At 40.4% G+C, this 21,522-nt stretch overlaps 2 protein-coding genes across 13 annotated transcripts in view; one reads left to right on the top strand and one right to left on the bottom strand.

Annotated features, from left to right (window-relative positions):
- SPATA22 (spermatogenesis associated 22) overlaps nucleotides 1-21,522 on the bottom strand; it is a 57,749-nt gene that overhangs the window by 26,592 nt on the left and 9,635 nt on the right. For 6 of the 11 annotated variants that reach the window (XR_016459204.1, XR_016459205.1, XR_016459203.1 and 3 more), the window contains exons 9-10: nucleotides 20,254-20,292; nucleotides 18,517-18,600 (exon numbers count right to left, since the gene is read on the bottom strand). The gene's annotated coding sequence lies outside the window, so the exon portion shown is untranslated. Of the gene's footprint in view, nucleotides 1-11,882; nucleotides 11,976-12,809; nucleotides 12,829-14,602; nucleotides 15,980-18,325; nucleotides 18,416-18,516; nucleotides 18,601-20,253; nucleotides 20,293-21,522 lie in introns of those variants that run through there. The other 5 variants (XR_016459208.1, XR_016459210.1, XR_016459209.1 and 2 more) reach the window with 5 other exon arrangements.
- Nucleotides 1-21,522, top strand: part of LOC116228003 (LHFPL tetraspan subfamily member 7 protein-like) — a 55,608-nt gene that overhangs the window by 30,687 nt on the left and 3,399 nt on the right. The window contains exon 4 of one of the 2 annotated variants that reach the window (XM_090122433.1): nucleotides 134-11,501. The exons of the other annotated variant lie outside the window; for it this stretch is intronic. Within the exon in view, the coding sequence (XP_089978559.1) occupies nucleotides 134-263 (130 nt within the window). The 3' untranslated portion in view covers nucleotides 264-11,501. Of the gene's footprint in view, nucleotides 1-133; nucleotides 11,502-21,522 lie in introns of those variants that run through there. 2 annotated transcript variants of the gene reach the window in all.

Here is a 21,522-nt window from a genome sequence, read left to right as displayed (position 1 = left end):
CAGGCCACATCACACATTTTTTCCTGAGAAACAAACTATTTCTTAGGAAAAGGGAAAAAATAGTAAAATTACATACCAAATGCTCCTTAGCAACAAAGCTCTTGTTCTCACACATTCTCTGTTCCAAACTCAGGTGTGAAGTCAGACGCTGGGAGATCAGAGAAACCCGTGAAATGGAGAGTAATAACTGGCAAGATTTTTGGCATGTGGAGACAGTTTTTGCAAGCAAAGGCTTAAAAGCTGCAGGTCTGCATCAGTGGTAGCCTGCTCTCTCACAAGAGAAGAAAAAAAAAAAAAAAGCTAACACCTGCTATCAAAAGGGACTAATGTACTTGCTTTAATTAGTTGCTGAGGTTTTAGTACATCCAACACAGCTGCTTGAAAATGGCTGAGCGCATCTGAAAGCTAGGAAAGTGAATGTTACAAAATCTACCCAGCTCAGAGGGCTGTGTTGCTGACATATTGCGGCTAAAGCAGCCCAACCACAGCTGAATGCACTTGATAATCCCTTGCAACAAGAAGCACCAGGTTCAGTTGCTGAGCTGAGGCAAAAGGATAAGTGGGTTAACCCCATCCCTTAAGTATACTGCTGGGAGATAGTGATGTGCCTTTGCATGCTCAGTGTAAAGCATTGCTCAGATGTTTTCCTAAACACTCATAACAGTTGTAAATCTGAGGAAAGCCCCTTTGATCTCGGTGGGTGATGGTTGAATTTGTATCAGCATGACTGAGAACAAAATTTATACCTGAATGTTCTACTTGGAGAAAGCACCTCCAAGAGCATCCCAGAAATTGCAACAACTAGACTTAAAATATTTTATACAATCCATTCCTGAGATACAGATGATAGTAGGAAAACAAAACGTCAAGACAAACTGATGAAAAAGCAAGCCTGAAAGCTGCCTTACAAATGATAGGCTCAGTGGTGAATGGTGATTTACTCTCTGATTTGTAAGCCAATTTATTTATCAATAGTCGAAATTAAAAGATTTTGTAGAGATAATAGTTATATAACCAGAAGGAAAATATTAATGCTGCTGCCTGGATTCAACAAAGGAATTTTAGCCTTTGTCTTGTTTTTAGTCACTGCAGAACAACTCTCCATCTAACACCAGTCACCCCCTCAGAACGGCTGCAGACTTCCAGCTTCAGTTTCTGCAGTCCCTCCTCACCGGCACAGGGGGCTGAGTCAAATGGCCCTGATCAAGGAGATCAGGGCTTCATGGGGTTTTGTGGTGCTGTGGTACGTGACGAGTCTATAGCACGGACATGGCTCAGTTACTAACCCCTGAAAATTCAGTGACTTCTCCAAAGACTTTAGGTCTTGTCATTGAGTTCTTTTGCACAGCAACAAAGTGCCTTTACGCCGTCAGTTCACTTTCTCCCAGGAATCTCTATGGGAGGAAATTTTTCCTCTTTAAGATGTTCCATTAGAAACTGCTGATGCAGAATCCATCAAATCCATTAAAAGTCCATTAAGTCTGTAATGCTGCTTTTTGTTTCCCTGTGCTGTCTGAAGAATTTGGAAGGCCACAAGCTGCATGTTGCCTGTGGCAAATTAACCTGTGCTGGCTGGATATGCCTTATGGCCACAATATCTTATATGCAATATGAGTGTATGGCTTTAAAAGCTGAAAGAATACAGGGCACTGTTACTATACCTGGATTGCTAGGCCAGTGCCTTTGGGTTATGTTACACAAAAATGATGGCAGTGCAAGACAGACAAGAATTGAAGACGAAAATACACCGCGCCATTGTGCATCTGAGCAGTTTTGAGAGTGAAGCATTTGCTTTTTAGTGAGTTGTGAACTGTTCGTTCTCCCATTCCCTGTTTTCAACAAAGAACACTTAATTCATAACCATATATGTAATAAAATAAGTTGAGGATCAATGGTACTGGATGCAATAACTTCCTTGTACATTAGTCCAAATAAAAAATCACATTGGATTAATGTCCCAGACCATTTTATGAACTTGTATTAACTCATCAATTTCAAGAGATAAGCAAAGGATAATTTCAGCTAAAATCATGAAATAGCTATTTCTAAAATAAAACAAGGCACAGTGATCTTGTGCAACCTAAAATGACCAGGGGCTTTAGGCAGAGCAAATTTTGGTCAGGACACAGGAACAATCTTTGTAAAGTAGCATCAAACCAGATGAAGGGTCTAAGCCAAGGCTGTCCCAGCAAACAACAGGTAGTGATGATATTTCAGCAAAACCTTGTGGCACCTTGCTGGGAATTGGTGGTGTTGTATAAACACACAGCAACTCGGAAACTTGCAGTAGCAGGCAGATACACCTGCTGTGATGCAGAGGTCAGACACTGAGTGTGTAAGATGCTTGTCTGAATTGTTACTTCCTCCTGGGAAATTTGTTTGGGTTTGGTTAACTTGACTTTTAAATGCAGGCATCTTATAGAAGGAAACTTCCTTGAGTGACAAGTCTGATGTAGTTAAACAAAACCATTTTTGAAATGCAGAACTCCAAACATGATTCAAATGCAGGTTTTCCAATGTATATTTCATCAAGGCTAGCCATAAGCAATCCTTTTAAAACACCTCCTTTGAAGGCTGGCTGTTTATCTGGATTCGGTGAATGGAGGTTTGGTGAAAAAGGGTGTCAAACAGGTCAAGAGGCGAGACAGACACAGTGCCCTGGAAATCCAAGCCTTTATTATCTGGTCTCCCTGGGTTTTCCTTTCCTACATAGAAAAATGTATGGTAATGCCATAGCAACAACAAAGGAACAAACATAGCAGGACACGTCTCTGCTGTTTAAGGCTTAGCAGGTTGGATTTTGTAAATGACTGCATTTCCACAACAGTTATTTTGCTGAGAGTGGTATAAACAATGAAAATCTGAACCAAAGGCACAAGAAATAAGGACAAACAGCTTTCCATTTTCTCTTTAAAGATCTGTCTGTGAAGTAAAACAAGCTGTATAAATATTAAAGACAAGCTGAAAAATCTGTTTTTTACTTCTAAACCGATTCCTCACCCTCATCTCACACCAGACTTATGAAAGAAGCATCCTTAATGCCTGTGATAAACCCCTCACCCTGCATGGGCTAGCAAAGCTGCCTGCAACCCCATCTGTTCTCTACTAGCCAGTTCCCATAGACAAAATCGACTGCCTGATTGCTATGTGAAGGGGCATTTCTTAAGGGTTCGGGAGGACATCTGGAGTGCCAGTGGAGGGTCACAAAACTGGAAGAGGCTCTGCCTCTATGGAAATGGAGGAAAACCTCCCAGTGCATAACTTGCAGGTTGGGCAGCTACTTGGGAGCAAAGTCCCTCTCTCAGATGGTTGTATAGATGCCAGTGGGACATATGGGAATTGTAAGCTGCTTTTTTATTCCTATGGATTTGATCTCCTATTTCACAAGAATGCACGACTCGCACTTTTGAAGCCTCTGCCAATGGTAGATCAGCATGATTAATCAAAATCAGGTTATAATCATGACACAGGTCTGTCAGTTAGCAGCCCCAGAGGAAAATCTTTGCAGCTCTCCGCTAACCTCTAAGATCCTTGACACAAAACACAAGGCTTCTGGAGTTGTTTCATGACCGTATTTGTAACCTTCCTTTCGCAAGCCATTATTCTTCACACAGTGAGCCCAGATAACAGGGCCCATCAGCACCTGTCACACGAGAGGTCTTGGCTTAAAACTTCCAGTTTAGCTGTCTTATTTCAAGACAGCACCTTATCAGAGGAAACCAAAGTCATGCCAAGATAAGACATAAGATAAGTGTGTGGAAGAAGGAAAAAAATCTCTGCAATTTTCAAGAAAAATGGTGAACTACATTTCATTGTTGCCTAGTTTTTGATGGAGTAAATTCAAGATTACATTCCAGTGCTTTTATTTGCAAACCTGTTTTACATACTTGTCACAAATTCTGCAGAACAGTACCTCTGACTTCAGTCTCTGCCCACTCGCTCTGATCTGCCCAAGGACCTCAGTTAGTCATCAGATATAGTGTTGTAATAACTGCTTTGTAGTTTAACTGTTTCTCTTGGCTCACCCCCCAAGGGAGGGCAACGAGCATCTACAATTCTTTGTTGTGCAGAGGGGACAAGTGCTTGGTGTCTTCCCTGGACCAGGCCCTTCAATCATCTTCTTTGAAGCCTAAATCTCAGTTCATTCGGGTTCTCATCATGGAAGAATGCCAGCGTTTAATCTGTACTTGCCTAGTATCACACTGCCTCTGACTTTGCTATATGTTCCCTTGAAAAGGGTAGCTGAAGTTGGATGGTATCCAGAGCCCATCAGAATGCTAATGGCAAGAGGTCCTAACATGCCTCGATAATTAATGGGAACAAATGACTGACAAACTCACAGAAAGGGTTTCCTTCAGAAGTCTCCTTCATAAAAAGTAATAACTGCAGTAATCGTACAAATTCTCTAACAGCTCAGTACATGATAAAATTGTTTCATAGGCATAAAAAGAAATATTGTGAGATTAAGACTTAACAGATTGAAAACATCTGGGTTTAGAAAATGAATTGGTGAGATGGCCAGCTTTTGCAGGGCTCTGTGGGGTTATTTCCCCCTTCAGAGTAATCTACTCGACTACGGAATAAGTATTTTTCTGACCCGCCAGCAGAGACAATATTAACAGATTCTAATTCTTTAGTCAGCAGAACAATAAGGTGAATGCATCCCGGGATTGAGTAGAAGGGAGCCTTTATGATCCTCCAGCATCCCTTTAAATTCTCCTTCTGTCACTTGTAACAAAACAGGCACTTTTTGGTATGGAAAACACATGGCACACAAAGAAAAAGGAAAAATAAGCCTGCCACCTTTAAATGCAAAGCCACATTCAGATTTATGGGGTTATGGCTAAGAAACAGAATAACAGCAGATGTCTTTTTATGGGTGATTGGGAGAAAGTAAATGCATTTCATGCTATAACACAATGGTTGCGATCGCAAAGAGATAATAGATGGACTTTTTTTTTTTTTCATTTAAATGTCATTCTCAAATGGAATATGTGGGAGGAGCCATTGACTTGATGGTGGTAAATGATCTGATCACAGATGAATAATAATAATTGTGCATTGGCAATGATCAGTGCCAAGTTGATAGATAGCTCAGATTTGACCTGTAATATTTGGCATCAGACCTCATTTCTATGCATCCAGCTTCGTGCCTTCTATCTTTATTACCCAGTGCATTTTCTTTTCTGAGAGCGGTCTGATTGCTACTAATCTTCTAGCCTGTAACCTAATGCTCTCTCCCTAAATGAAGTCCCCATATTGTTGATAAAGAGTCATTGTGTTCGCTTATCTCCCTCCTCTCCAGAAGTGATAGCAGGAAATCTGACTTCTCAATTAACCTGTGCTGAATTAGAATCTTTATGATCGAATTGGTTGACGTGATTTTTTTTTAATCTGTGCTGCCTGAAACTCGGTAAGAATTAGGGCTTGTGTATCTCACCAGAGCCTCTCTCTGTGTCAGACTGCTGTGGGGTACACAAATGAGAAGCCATTTTTCTGTCATTCTTACAAATTGCTTCTCCGTCAGAAATTTTATAAGGAGGAATGAACATAGCGCTGCGTTGCAGGTAAAGTGACAGAAACAAGATCATCCATACCATGGAAAAATAGTGCATGTTTTACAGATAAAGCACACAAAGGTGAATATAGCATGGATCTATCTATGAGACAGACCCTCCACATACGAATTAAAATGATTATTTTAAATTCATTTTTCTGGGATGAAATAGTATACCCTGGTGTGCAAGAATGAAGATATTCAGACCTTAGCTTGGAGAAGGAAGGCTCGGGGGAGACCTTTTTGCAGCCTTCCAGCACTTGAACCTTACAAGCAGGAGGGGGACTGACTTTTTACATGGTCTAATAGTGATAGGACAGGGAGAAAAAGCTTTAAACTAAAAAAGGGGAGTTCAGGTTTGGTGTTAGGGAGAAACTGTTCACTCACAGGGTGGTGAGGCACTGGCACAGCCTGCCCAGAGAGGTTGTGGGTGCCCCATCTCTGGAGGTATTTGAGGCCGGTTTAGATGTAGCCCTGGGCAGCCTGATCTGGTGGCTGGCAGCCCTGCTCATGGCGGGGGAGCAGGAACTGGTACAAATGTGGGAGCTTTCCTGAGCTCTGCCCCACTGCAGCTGCATGGGTCTCTGGTGTACAGGCATCCTTCTGCTCCCAGGACTGCCTTATCAGATGAGATCTGCTGTTGGACACCATCTTGCTGGTGTCTTTGAGTTCAAGTAGGGCTTAAGCTGAAGGCTTGCTCTAATTCCTCGGCAAGAAGTTTAATTACAGAATGTGTAATTAGAGACTGTATTTAAGATCATCAAAATGTCTCCTACATTAAAAAGCATCTCAATTTCATTAAAATATGGATACCTCAGAAAAAAAGATTTGGAGGCTAAATGGAACTTCTCATTATGACTTCATTTCCTTGATGCTGTTTGAGTTTTGACAAGAAGGGTACCAGCAGAAGATAAATATATTTTTGTTTAAGATTCCACCTGTAATCATCCACTGTAGGAAGACTCGGGCTGAATAATGACACTGCTTTGTGATGGTTTGTAGGCAGTTCTGATTGTAGGGGAAAATTCAAACTAATCTTTACACGTAGCACACAGATCTCTCCATCAGGAATTCATTCACCCTGAATCCCACATGAAAGATATTCTGTAAAACTCCAGCTCAGAAGTGCTTATTTTCATAAAAATATTCCTTTGCTGAAGATTTCAGAAAATTTCAGCAAATGCTTTCTCTTCCATCCAGTATTTGTGCTTCCCTTGTTAGATTCTGTTTAAATTCACATTATTTCGGAACCATCTTGTAATGTTTGCACAGTATTTCAAAGCCTCTCCCAGTAAAAAGGCATTAAGGTAATCTATGACACTGTAAATACAGGGCTTTTTTAAGAAAGTCTGTGAGTCATTTTGCTGTAATGACAGCAGGCCTCATTAAACAGCTGCATGATTGGGGACACCTGAAATGCTGGCATGCCTGCATTTTGTAACAGCCCCAAATGTCACCCCTGGGAACACAGCAGCAACAGAGATGTGGAATTCAAATTTGAATTTGCAAAAAGGAGCAAGGACTGGTTTGTGTGCTCAGTCATCTTGCTGTGAAGTTGTCCAAAAAAAGTAGCAAGGGCAATTGACTGGTGGTGGATTTACTGATAGTTGTGTATTCCAGCTACTCAGCAAAATAACTTGCTAGGAAAAAAGTTGTAGGAATGTAAGAACAGGAGACAAAGATGTTGAAATGGAGCTTGTTGTATATAGTTGAGAAATCAAGCATGAGAGGATCATGTAAGAGGCTGATGGAACCCAATCGAGCACTTGTTCAATCAAGAAAAGTTCAGCTCTTCAGTTCTATGGAGTCAATGCATTTGAGTGAGGGCCTCCAGGTGGGAGGTTAACTTTGTAATTTGGCACTGGGCAATCTGGACCATGAATTTGTCTGCAATGTATGGCACAAGGGCTGAGGGCTTTGATCCTCCATGGGTCACTGAAAGCAGGTAAGTCATTTTGTAAAATATCATTCCCGCAGCCCTTCACTAAGTGTTGTACAGAATACCAGGCTTCCAGAACGTTGAATTAAAGCTGTAAATTTCAACTGTCAAAGCCGAAAGATGTTGGACCAGGCAGCATGTACCTTTATGACATTTTCTTATTACAAGCACTGAGATGCAATTGCTCACATGGGGCCTTAAATCAAATCGTGGGTGGAAGTTGTGACAGAAACACCCCAGCTCCCTGCCTTACCGCAGGCACCGACAAAATATGTGCAATTAACTGCATGGCCAAGGAGCTAGAAAGTGGCTATGCTTTGCTTTTGGATGGATTTTACCATCCCAAGTTTAACAAAGCACTTGTGTCTGACCAGTTGCAATATGGTCATTGATTTGTATTTTCCATAATCCGCAGTAGTCCTCAATAGCTGTTTCCCAATCAAAGGAGTTTTCTTGGGTTTTGTTGTTAATTGCTCCACTCTTTCCTTCTTTGTAGTCAATCAAACGTACTTCTGTCTGTAGATCTAGTAATTATATGTTCTTGTTTTTATGCAGGGCTAATAGACCACCTAAGGCTTTGTGTAAATTAGTTAATGTTTTTTTCCTGCAAAGCTGCTTTTCCTGTACGATGGTGACAGGTGCAAAATGTTCCTTGCAAAAAGCATATGGCAAATTATTGAAGAACAGCAAATGCTTATGGGTTTTTGAAAGATGGGATTAAAGAAGCATGTTCTAAATGGCATCTATGGGCACAGTGATGATTCTGTAGTTCTTCAGGAGCCCAAAATGCCTTAAAATTTCTGCTGCAAAAGCAGATACCTCAGTGGGAAAAAATGTTATAGGGAACATAGAGGGAACATAATAATAATTTTGAAAGGTGCTTAAGCCAAAGTGGGAGTGGCCACATTAGGCAAACAGGCTGGAAAGCAGCACAGATCAGTGTCTGTCTTGCATTAAAAAGCAAAACTGTGGAGCAGAGTTTGTAGGCCAGCCAAAGAAAAACAAAGGATTGTGCAGGGGAAGATAAGCTGTTAGTACTTTGTCTCTGTGGTTTCTAAAATGCCTCTGCTGTTGTTGAATGTTAATCTGGTCGTCACATTGCGAGAGAATCGTGGCTCTCCCTGTAGATATCTGGGGGCAAAACTGGCCTAACGAGGTCAGTGGCAACACTTCTGTTGGCTGGGTATGGCCAGGGTTTCATTCCAACCCTTAAACTGTTTTTATTTCCTGTAAATAATCTCTGCTAGAGCTGAAAAACATTTTAAAATGAGGTTTGATTCCTGAGTGCATGGCTATAAGGCATTAATAAATCGGTAGCCAAACTAAATAACTGCTGTTTTCCACTTAGGTTTCAGCCTTTCCATTTATTTCTGTTTTTCCATTTTCTCACGCTGTTTTGAAAACAGCTCAAAAATCCACATTTTCTGGCAATTCTGAGATGCTCTCAGGAGGGGAACACGTACTCCTTTCCCCACCGAAGGATCCCTGCTGTGTGCTCAGGCAGTGCTGAAGCCACAAGCAAAGCTTTTTTTTTTTTTGTTCAGCTTTGGTTCCCTTCACTTTCTGCTGATCCCACGAAATTGAAAAAGCGAGTGGAAAAAAGCTGAAAGATCCCATCCCATTTTCTCCAATTTAAAGTACTAACTGTCATCTTATGTAAAAGCCTGAGGTAAGCCTCAAAGTTGGATCTCTTACACAGCAATTTCCTTGAAGAGTTATTGGATCACATTTTCATAGGGGCTTCTTCTGCATGCAAGTATTTCATTGCATCTGTTTTTCCCAGTGACCTGGAATTCATCTATCTGACAAAGATATTTCCATGATTGAGCTTCCAAATGTTCAGATAAAAGTATGATGTATCTGCTTTTAGTTCTTTCTGTAGTTGATTTGCAAATGAACACAAGAGAAATACAGAGAGGTGCACAGAGGCGTTACCAGCAAATACCAGGTAGCAAACTTCTAGGTGACAAAGCCTGTGCCAGACCACAGCATTAATAAGACTGAAAGAGTGTAGAAAGGCTGCAGTCAGCGGGCACGGAGGATTTCCTGAGTACTAAAAATCTGATGAAAAATCCTTCAAATCTTCTGACTTGTTCCCAAGTCCCTCACACTGTAATCAGATTCTGCAGCGGGGACCTTATGTCATCCCCTGCACAGTGTCTCTAAGCAAGCAGCAGTGATTTCTTACTTTGGAAGCTGACTTTCATGCATTTATACTTTCTGAAATGAATGTGAGGCCTCTTTATGCCTTAATGAGACAAAACCCTAAAGGAATTCGGATGGAGAACAAGTGCTGTTATGTCCTAGTGCTGTGCTGAAACTTCTCTTCTTTGAGGGGAAAACAGTTAAATGAATGGAAACTTTTGGCCCCCAATGGCTGCAGTATGCACTTAGGATTCATCATTTGCCCTTCTTTGATGCACATCACTCTTGGCAGAAGAGATGAGTATTGCCCTGATTAATCAGTAGTCCTCAGGGAACTGCTCTTTCTGCACATACATTATGATCATTATGAAGCCATACTGTCCTGTGCTTCCTGCATCTTGCATGCTTGCTTGCATATGGAAAATGAAAAATAAGTCGTGCAAAATTTACTGTATTTATTAGAACCATTTTTCTAATTCTCATTCAGTTACAGTGTCACTTGGTATCCTGAAATGACAAATGATGTAGTCACATTTACTGTGCTTCCCCATAAATGTTATTAACTCAAACATTTACATGCAAGAAGGTGGAGATGCAGTAGAGCTATTTTTGTCATCCCTGAAGGAAGTGCCTCCCTGGGGTGTTTCTCCCTGCAGTGTAGGGTGGCTGGCAGTGTCACTGTGGATGCCTGCAGCAAAGTGGGGTCCCAGCTCTCAGTAGGGTGGCAGGGAGCCAAGCAGGAACAGCTGCCTGAGGCTAAGATCTGCTCACCAACTAGAGTCAGGAAAACCCAGCTGCATCTCAGGTGATCCTCCCAGCAGCATCTTTACAGCCCCACTGACACAGTGTAACCTGCCAAACTCCAGCACAGATTCAGAGACAGTTTCAGGTTTCCCAAGCTCCCACTGTTCCTGGCTCAGCTAGTTCTGTCCACCTGAAATCTAACACAGAACGTTTTAGGTTGGCAACATCCTTGGCAAGACAAGCATAGCTTGAGCCTAGCCCAGGCACAAGGGCAGAATAAAGAACAGAGCCCTTGCTATATTGCAAAGAACAGCTTTCACTTTGCAAGCAAATTACTGGTTGAATCACATTCGACAGACTCCAGAGTAATTGCTGTATGAGCAGCACTTGGGTTTAGAAGGCATGTCTGTGTGCTTGGCTGACAATTAGATGGCTCATCCCATCCAAGGAAGCATCTCACCTTTGCATGGTACTGGGTACATAATTAAACAGCAAATGAGAAAGATCCACCTTGCAGTAGTGAAACTGCCTGATTCTGGTACTGCAAGATAGCTTGTGCTACTGCAAGATAGACTATTTGCTTTAGAAAAACAGCATATATCACCCCTCTACCAAGAACCTGATCGCTTCTGAAGAGGAGCCATTGTGCCACAGAGTGCACAGAGCAGTTTTTTCTTTCTTTTCCTGCATTTTCAAGCTCTGGTTTCAATGGAAAGGACTCAGGCCAGCAGGATGGACAGGCACATTTCAGCAGGCTCTAATGGGGAAGCCAGTGCAAGGCTGTCTTCTGTGTGCTGGACTGAGACAGGTGGAGGGAAAGGGGGCAAAGGGCTGGCTAGCAGCAGGGCCTTTGCTTTGCTGTGTCTAACATATGTGGGCATCACTGTTTTGTGCTGCCAACAGTTGTTACTCGCTGAGACAGAGCTGGGAGGGGGCTGCAAGGGAAAGCAGCCATTAAATGCTGCCTGCATCTCCTCTGCAATCACAGCACTCGAGTGGCCCAGCCACCCTGAGCTCTGTGGGGCACTTGGAACTAAAATGAAAGGAAATGGGAAACCACAGCTCCATTATTTCAAAGCAGATTGCACAGAAGTTCGTCTGCTGCTAGAGAAAGAGCTCTGCTCCTTCCCAGCTGACCTGAGACCTCTGCTCATCTGCAATCATTTTCTGTTTCAGGAAAATGAACAGAACTAAATCCGCTGACTGAGAGAAACTTCCACAAATTTCATCTCATGGAAGTCTTTCCATTAATGTCTTTCTCACATGAAAGAGAATTTGGCTGTCAGATATTGTTCCCTGCTGGGCTGTTATTGATTTCTTTTTTTAAAGATAAAAATATGTGATGCTGTGCTATTGAAAAATTAGAAAAACAAATCAACCTGGAACTCAACATAATAGGCCATTTTATAAATGCTAACTAAAGGCTGTGTGTAAGGGATGAGGAATAAGGATTTTTTATTACCAGCTTAAGATTGAGCTTAAAAACTGGCTTCACTTCCCTGACCTTCCAGCCTGGAGGGCACTGCATTCTGGCACTCTCACATGTTAACAGGGTCATCTGCTTTCCCAAGAGAAACTCAGAATTCATACCTGGAGTTGCAGCAGATAAAAAAGAAGAAAGAGACTGATTTGCTGCTTCTTTACATATAAATATATTCAGACAGATTTCCGATGCACATGTCCCTCTCTGTGATCAGAGTCTTAAGTAGTTTATTTATTAAGAAAGAATAACGCTTGTTTTCTTTAAGAATTTCATCTCTCTTTAAAAAACAAAGTCTAGAAAACAAATACATTTCAGTGTCAAAAGATCCATGGCAGAGCTATTCCCTATATTAAGAAAACAAAGGTAATAATACAGATGTCCTTGAGAGTAACTGTTTCTAACAGAGATAAGATGGTGATTAATGGGAAATTTGTTCTTGCCAGGGGTGGCTATCAAGTATGAGTAAATAAATGGGATGGTTCCATTCTTGCAGTCTACCCACCATAAATATTATTACTCTGGTAATAGGAAGATGCAATACTGCTGGCCATTCAGAGGTTCAAGATTCTGAAAACATCCTTGCCCCTTAGGTTATTCTCTTGATGCCATCATTTACTATGATGCCACAGGAGAAACAAATTTGTGGCAACCAATTTAATTTAGTTTTCAAACAATTTCCAGAATATGATATTATTTTCTGATGGTGTCACTGCACCTTATAAACGCTGTCTGAAGACCTTAACCTTAAGAAATGGAACAGCCTTTATGAAGCTGGATTTTAAACATGATAAAGTGTTAAAAATAAATAAACACAGGTTACGTCCCCTCTGATTTTAAGAGATCTGCTTGTAGGCAGTGGTACAAGTTCTGCAGCAGTTCACCTCCTTCCTAAGCACTTGGTGGGATGCAGAGTGCTGCCAGGAGCCTCCCGCAGTCCTTCGTAGCATGTGCCTGAAGTCACTTGCAAAAGAGAGAGGATTTTCAATGCTATCTTAAGCAGAGATAGAAAAAATGTCTCCCTACAAAGATAAAGATGTTCAGTCGTCCCCATAGATTATTTATGGATTTTGCATTTCACAGTCCAAATACATTAACAAAGTTATTCTGTCAAAAAATGTAAATGGTAATCATTTGTTAGCTGCACCACTTGAATAATTGTATCAAAGGGTAATAAAGTTATTGAAGGGATTTATTAACCTGATGAAGTAACTCATTAAATCCTTCAAACACATTAATGAAGGAGGAAGCATGAGTCCTTTTGTTATAATTGAAGATGGGAAATTGTGGAACAGAGCCTACCTGATAAAGATGATCAGATATCCCAAATCAGCTTTGTTTAGCTAGTAATTTTCAGCCTTTGTACTGTGGATTTTTCCATTAATTTTCTAACCTAAAGGCCCACTGACTGAAGGGAGGACAGGTCAGAGTGCAACACACTGCCAGGCTTGTCTGAGGATCAGGCTGGGATGAGCTGGCAGCTTTCAGTGAATTAGCAGTTGCGCTCTCATTTCCTACCTACAGAGTACCTAGGGTTAAGCTACAGCTGATTCTTTTTACAACATTTTTAAAGGCTAGGAAAACCACTGCTTGGGTACAAGTGGCACTTTTCCAGTTTGCAGAATTAAAAACCTTCCAAGCACACAGGTAGTGTTCAAAGTTGGAGGTGCAGCTACAACCAACTTCAGTAGGATGTGTCCAATCATATGGGTACAGCTTTGTGACACCTGGGCTGTAAAAAGAGGGGAGCTCTGGAGAAGACAATTATTCCCAGCATTACTTGTGGCATTGCTGATTGGTGGTGCACTGGAATCAGTAGCGTGAAATGAGAGCTGTTACAGAACTGTTCTTTATGATCAGGTGGCAGTATGTGTGTATCTGCTGAGTGCTGACATTCACAGGACTGGAGTGTCTGAGAAACAGAGAACTCTGGTTTCAACCCCCTGTCAAAGAGTTTTTGTTAGAAGATATGAAAACATGTAATTTGTGTCTTCCTGGTAATTCTTGTGTCCTGGGGAAATGGAAGCTGGTCATTGTTGCATAAATCAATTAGAAGAAGCATGTAGGATGCCTTTTTTGTTTTAAGTATGTATTTTTCATGGTTGCATCCCAGATAAAATGCTGTTCTGTCAGGGATTCTAATCACCTTTCAGCCATTTATGTAAAATACCTGTCTCTGAAAGAGGTAATGAATGCAATATCCCTGAGGCTTGAAGACTGTTGGGATGTGAAGTGCGACTGTAACGATGTGAGACGTGGGCATTGCTCTCAGGCATTAGCCTGACTCAGCTCTGCACAGCACGTCTCAGCAATGCGGGAGACAAGATACAGAATGTGCAAAGTTAAAATAAATTCACTGTAAAACGCCTTTAAAATAAGGTCACCTCTGATGTAAGGCTAGTATTTAACGGCTAGCAGCTTCATTAGGAATCTGTTTTCATGAGTGTCTGAGAGTCCTGGAAGGGGTGAAAAACGTGATTTAAAACAGACACGTGAGGTGAGCAGGTTGGGAAGGGAAGGGAGCAAATGTGTCATGTCAAATCGTGACATCTCAGGCGATCTACACATCACTGCCTGTCTTTTGGACCTCACCCCCTGCTCTAAATAGCTATTTAAGAACTTGGAATTGACAGCCAGAGCAAGAGCAAAGACCTACTGTAGGCTGGGCAGAATCTCTCCTTTCCAAGTAGGCTGGCTCCTCTGCAGACACAATAATGCTGCAAGGAGACATGTCAGCTCCTTCACTGCTAAGACTCAGGCTAATACTGCTCTTGCTAGGGAACATATTGCATGGTGAGTTGAAGCTGCATTTGTTCTTAGCCAAAGGATCACAACAAGAAGCATTAATTAAATTTTCAGTTATCAATTACATTCCCTATCTGTGCTGGAGAGCATGCTAGTTCTGGCAGGGATAGGTTAATTAAGAAAAAAAGCAAGGCATTTGCCACCTTTATTTCTATTAGTAGAACAGGAACCGAGCAGCTAACCAATGTGCATTGCTTAGAAAATGCGTACCATATTATGTTTACCTAAAATAGAGCAATTGAAATCTGCATTTTTATTAGCGCTTTTTAATTGTTGAATAAAATGTAACAGAGAGAAGGGAATACAGGCACTTTGATGTACAATACATTCTGAATGTGCTGCTGTCATCTAAAGGATCCAGCACTTATTTAATATTATTTTGCTGTTCTGCCTCTATGTTTGGTGTTGAAGAAAAGATGGAGTGAGCATGACTTACACAATTTCCAATAAAATAAATAGAAAATATATACAATTATTGAAGCAATAAAATAGTGAAAAATTGTAATGGCTTCCAAATAAGAGTGCATCTGGTAGTCCCCAATTCTTCAATCCCTGAGTCTTTTAAGATTTTGTTTAACAGTCTGCTACCCTGACATTTGCTCTTGTCTCCCCCTTTTACAGGCCACTAAATAGGCTGTATATCTTCTAACCTTGCAGGTGACAAAATGCACTCCTTCACTGTAGTCCACACAGTGCCAGATCATTTCAGCCTTTCCAAGTAAATGACACGCAACTCTATAACTGCATGATTAGGCCCATAGATTACCAGATTACAACCATAAATCTTCCCCATAGCTACCACTCGCTTGGCAGAAATAGTGAAGTATCATCATTTGTTCTCATGTAGAAAACATGCTGTGAAATGCAACCTCAAAGGTCACCAAGATGGCATTTCCTTTTGTGGCCCTCAATAAACTTGTAGCTAATGCAGCAATTACCAAGCCCAATTACCCCTGTGCAGCCTTCAGAGAATTTCTTTTCTGAAGTCTTGGTAGTTGAATTCCACTTTTTTCAGTTAAAATGTGGGGTAGATTTAGCTGTCTGCACAATTGCTAGACATTTCTGGAACAGGCTATTTGTGCACTAAGGACCTGTCTGAATGAGGAGGCTGTGCCAACAAAATGGGAGCAGGGTATTTGAGCAATACTAATGAGATGTGTGCAAAAAGGTGTGTGGGCACTCATTTCAGTGTTAGCTTTATTTAAAATAACCTCTTCCTATTCTACTTCAGCTGAATCCAGATAAACTGTAGTAACATTGTCCAGCTTTTTCCACATGCATATCTCCCAGTAGTTTGGTGTATATATACCTATATAGAAACACAGGTTACTGTAGCTAATGCAATGCCTTGGCTGCTGAGTTGTAGTCACATACTCAGCATTTAATTAAACAGTCTGAGACATTGTACAAACTGGTACATTTCCTTTGTTGGCTAAGACAAGGTTTTCACAAGCTACATAGCTTTCTTTATATCCACATTCATTTTATAGCCATTAAGTGCTAACTTGTGAGTTGTACCATTTAGGGAAAAAAAAAAAAAAAAAACAGACAGAAAAGCAACTGATACAATCTTCTGCATATCTGGCAACAGTCTGGGACTGATGCGTGCTCTTCACAATGTGTTTGACTGAAATGAAGCCGAAAGAATAATTCTTATAAAAGGAGAAGAGCTGAACTGCAATATGTTGAGGTGGTTGTATCCTTGTTACACTTCCAGTTCTTTGTTCAGGGAAAGATAGCTTGATTTTCATACCACGTGTATGAATGCTATTATCCCTTTTCCCAGCTCTCCATTTTGCTTTCTTTGGAAGGAATAATTGCTGGGGCTGCTTTCAAGAGTTTGAATTATGGGAACCTCACCTGCACCTGCTAGTTCCATAAAGGAGAAGGGTATGTAATGAGGGTCCTGTTTGTCTCACTCTCCAAAATGATTCGTTTCCATACCAATAGGATTTTGTCTGCTTCAGTTTTATCTTTGGCAAGTCATTTCCCTCACCATGTTATTTGTACCTAAATGACATTTGAAATGGTGCCTGCTGATTTTAGACATATATCAGTTTTTTAATCAAATTTACTCCTCCTTGCCCTGTTCTGTTTGCACACTTAGGTGCAGCTGTTATCACAGAGAACAATAGCTGTGACCTTGGATCTTATTTAGCATTGTCTTTAGGCTTCCTTGTTGGAAGAGACTTATATGTATCTCCTTTTCATACAGGGGAACTTGCAAAATATCCTATATGTAGTGACCCTTCAGGCATGCTACAAAAACACTTGCTTAGGAAGAATGCTGGAAATTATGAAGTGTAGTCTAACCAATGCAGTAGGAAAAGAGATGATGTTTTTGAAGATTTCTGGCTGAGTTCTGGTTAAAGGTTTTTCTCAGCACTGCTCAGATATTAGCTGTATTTCTAGCTCTGTATTTAGGGTGTCTGTGGCTTTGAATCAGCATCTGCTTTCTCATTTAAAATCATATTAGTAAAATCAAATAAACGTAAGGAAAAGCTTAAGAGGAGCTAATAAAATGATTAGAGAACATTGTATAAGCTCAAGGAAATGTTATTCAAAGTCAATTGAGTGTGTGTAAGAAGAACTGCCAGCTTTAAGGAGAGAGAAAATGGATTATATGTGAGAGGAAACTTCTTGATGAGATGAGTGAGAAACTGCTTTGGTAGATTAAACTTTGTCAATAAAAAAATGTTCCAAGAATAGATAAGACTGTAAAGTAATCTGTAATAGGTCTGGAAGAACACTCTTGCTGGCCTACAATTCAGCCTTAATTCTCATGATTGCCTGAGATATCCCACACTCTTGCAATTAATCCATCATAGTCACAAGAGTCAGGAATGTAATATACTCCTAAAATATGCAATTTGAATTTCTAAAACCAAATAATCTTCTTAAAGCAGGTAATTTCAGCAAGATATTCATGCACAGCATATTTTACTACTGCTAACCATTACTACTATTATTGCACATCATTTAAGCACTTTAACAAATACAATAAAACAAAACAATCTGCTCTCCATGGCTCTTTTTGATCTCTGTAATATTTGTGGACCATCTCTAGATTTTGATCCCAAGCTATTTTCAGTTTAAACATAAGAATGGTAGGATACACTTCAGTTTAACCAAGTTTTCACTGCCTCACAGTACAGAAAATGGTTCAGTTATTTGTTTCCTGCACTGAAAACTCAGCAATATTGGGGAAAGAAGTGGAAATGGAAATAGCCATTTTCTGTGCATGGTATTTGAGATGGTTGTACATTGGTGCCCTCTGCACATACTTGAGAGAACTGCATCACTTTGGTTTGGGTTAAAATGAACAGGAAAATGCATTGTGATTGGTTTAAATACTTGAACAGTATTTCAAGAGCTTAATGAAATAAATAAACCTGAGCAATGACAAAAAGTTGTAGTTAATTATATTTTTAAATAGTAGCAAATGCTGCTTTTCCCTGAGTAGCAGTGACACGTTTAGTATTATTACCACCACCAATTTGCAACTTTTTAGAATAAATGCTCTGTTTTCCATAAAAAAGAGGAACCCTCCTTCCTAATAATAACTCTTTCCTGATAATTAAAGTTACTCTATTTAGAAATTGACAAATTCAGGTATCAACTTTTTTAAAAAGGAGGGAAACAACATTGTATTAACCTTCAGGTCTGCAGAGGAGCAAGAGCACAGCCCAGAGGTACTGTGTTGACTGGCAAACCTGCCAGAGGAGAACTGCCAGTTGCCATCTGACTGTAGGACACCAGTGAAATAAAGATGAGAGAAGAAGAGGGTGAGACTGGAACTCTTTGTCAGGGCAGAAGATAAAAAAGTAGATATTAAAAGTGACTTACGGCTGAATTGATGCAGGTGGACTTGACTGTGAACTGCCTTGCAGTGGCTGTGAGTTAACTGGTGAGATCTCAGCTGATGGTGTCCTAGCAATAACAAATACCACATATCAGATACTAAAACAATAATTAGAAGTGCATGTTTTTAGCATGGCCCAGTAGGTTATGGGACATGAGTGTCAACAGTCTGAGGAGCCAAACGATCAGTCAAGCCATGTTAAAAAAAGCAATCCAACTATCCATTTTACCAGCAAGGCCACTCTAAACTCCATATGCTCCTTACTACAGAAAAGGCCCCAGTATGTTGTCTTGCTTTCTCATCATCTTTTATGACAGTGAGATTACACTACACATCACGGTAATACAAACTCACTGCTGTATTCTGACACCTTTTAAACGGTTGTTTGTTGCTGGAAAATCGTGCAGAAGTATAAGTGCTCTATGAGTAGCCTAAATGGAGCCCCACTGCTTCTTTGTGTGTTCTCCCAGCTAACTGCACTGCTGATGGACAGCACTATTAAGCTGTCATTAGCACCACGTCTGAAAGCTTGGCTTCTGCTGATAATAACAGGCTATTCAATATCTGGAGCCTTTGTAAGAAAGAGGGCACCTAAATGAGAATAATGAGGTCATTCTGTGACATGCCTGAGGATATGAAACCATGGGTAACTTTTTAGTCCGTTTGATATGTGAACACATTACATTCAACTGTGACAGATTATTTCTAGCATTCAAAACAAAACAAAAACAACAACAACAAAAAGCTTCTTCCATTAAATCAGACTACAGAACATGAGCACCAATCAAAACACTGGCATCACTGTAAAGCACAACCTTCAAAATATTAATTCTGTGAAACCCAGTCAAAAAGAAAACATTCATATGGACAGATACAAGAAGTAGAGCAAGGGGTTGAGATACAGAAAAACAGCTAAGTTTAACAGCACAGTTTGAAGGGATTTCATGGTAAAAAGATTGCTTACAATTATGCATAATGACTTGGAGCTGAATGAGATGTGTGCACTATTTTGACTTTGAAAAGATGAATCAACTGAAATAACTGAAATGTTATTTTCAGACCTGCTTCTTGCTTAGAGCATGGAGCTACAGACCACGGGTGTGAGGACTGACTGGTTTAGTCTGTACCTCTGCTCAGAGGTTTAACACTCAAACTTTACAATACCAGTAGGAACATTCTTCCTTTTCTATTTATTCTCCAAGATAACTTTTTCCATTTCTCTCCATAGAAGTGGTGCTCTCAGAATTTTCCTGTGTGTGCAAGAGACACACAGCTGTCAGGCTGTGCTGCTGAGCAAAGGAAGCGTGCTGGCCCTTCACTCTTCGTTCTTCTTTTGGGAAAGCTCAGTAATCTTTGCTAGACATGATGTTCCTGCATGGCTAGTTTAGTCTAATACGTGTGCAGTTAAGGTAGATCTGGATCATACCATAATTTTTTTGCATTTAGCTTCAGTTTCTATATACAGAGAAACACAGCTGCTGAGATTTGTGCTGTGCTCTACATCTTGTGCTCCCTGGTGTACTCAAGGTGCTGTGTGTGCTGGGGAGGACCTTGCATGTAGAATTGTCAACTTCTGCACCTTAAGCCTGGAAAGAGGGGAAGGCCACAGCGTTCTTTTCTTGTGAACCTCTGAAAACTTAACGTTCACAAAGGCTAAAGGCACAGAGCGGTGATGGGAAGAAGTGCAGCTGAACACCTTGCTCTCAGAGAGCTCCACTTACCAGCAGGCAGTTTCTCTTTGTACCCTTCCCTGAGTTACCCTGGAGGAAAACAGACATGCAAGTTTGCTTCTGTTCCAGTTTCTCTCCTTTGAATTTCTGTTTTCTTGGTCTTATTATTTCTTGTGTTTTTTATTTGTTTTTATTATTATTTTTTTTTTTTTACAGAGGATTAACTATTAACTCAGTCATTACCATTATTCTCGAGTTACTAACAATTCACCCAGAATTTGAATAAATGTGGGAATAAGGACTGCCTCATAATGTCTGATGCATAAAATAAAGCTTTCTAAAAGTAGGCTATAGATTATAAATACAGCACTAACTCAATGGCAAAAACAAAACAAAACAAACCCCCATAAAATTAAAAATGTATCTATTTCTCAGTGTTCTTTCCAACAAGAGCTACTTACAGGGGCTGGGGTGACACAGCCCTTCATGTCAGCCTACCTTAGCACCTCTTGACTTGCAGGGTGGACAAAGACAGACTCTGAGCACTGTACCTGGTGTACTTCAGTGTATCTGCATCATAGGCAGTCCTACTTTCAAAGCAGGAAAAATAGCTCTGCTCTTTATTAATTGCACAATATACATTTAAACATAACACACATTCATTAAAGACTAAAATCTGTGAAGTTCTATTAAAAGCTAACAGATAATCCAAAGTAATTACAGGAGGCAAGTCTGGCTTTCAAACATCAGGAGGCAGCTTAAGCCTTCATTGTATTTTAGACGTATTTCCTCATTATACACTGGATTAATCTGCTGGTGTATTTGACTTGAAGGAGATTTCCTCCAACTCTGTGCCTTTCTACTGAAACTTCACATTCCTACAGCATATCTTTATTCTGTGTTTTTAGCCCCTGAGCTGTCAAATGAGATAAGAAGGCAACCTTCAGCCTTGATTTTTTTAAAAATCAAAAGCCAAATAAAGCTAAATAAAAAGACAGATTATACTGCATTATATTGTACTGTATATTGAGTTCACAGTGCTGAGAATAATGACGAAGTGTTACATTATCAGAACATCATCAGCAGAATCTGCAAAACTACATTTAATCTCTTTAACTGAATGTTGGTACTTGGCAGAACAAAGTCATTGTTTGTCTCATGCCCAAAAAATGCTATTGAGAAGAAAAACAAAGCAGCTTTGCAATCTGCAACTTCAGGAACTCTTCTCTGGATTCCATTACATCTGAATCATCTCACTTTTTAAATGGCTGTATGATGCGCACCACATTCCAGACATTATGTAATGAGCAACAGTTCTCA

Source organism: Phasianus colchicus, chromosome 21, assembly GCF_987193195.1.
Source record: "Phasianus colchicus chromosome 21, bPhaCol1.hap1.1, whole genome shotgun sequence".
NCBI classification, from domain to species: Eukaryota; Metazoa; Chordata; class Aves; order Galliformes; family Phasianidae; genus Phasianus; species Phasianus colchicus.
Note: the sequence above shows the minus strand (reverse complement) of the source record. Positions and strands in the feature narration are given on the sequence as shown.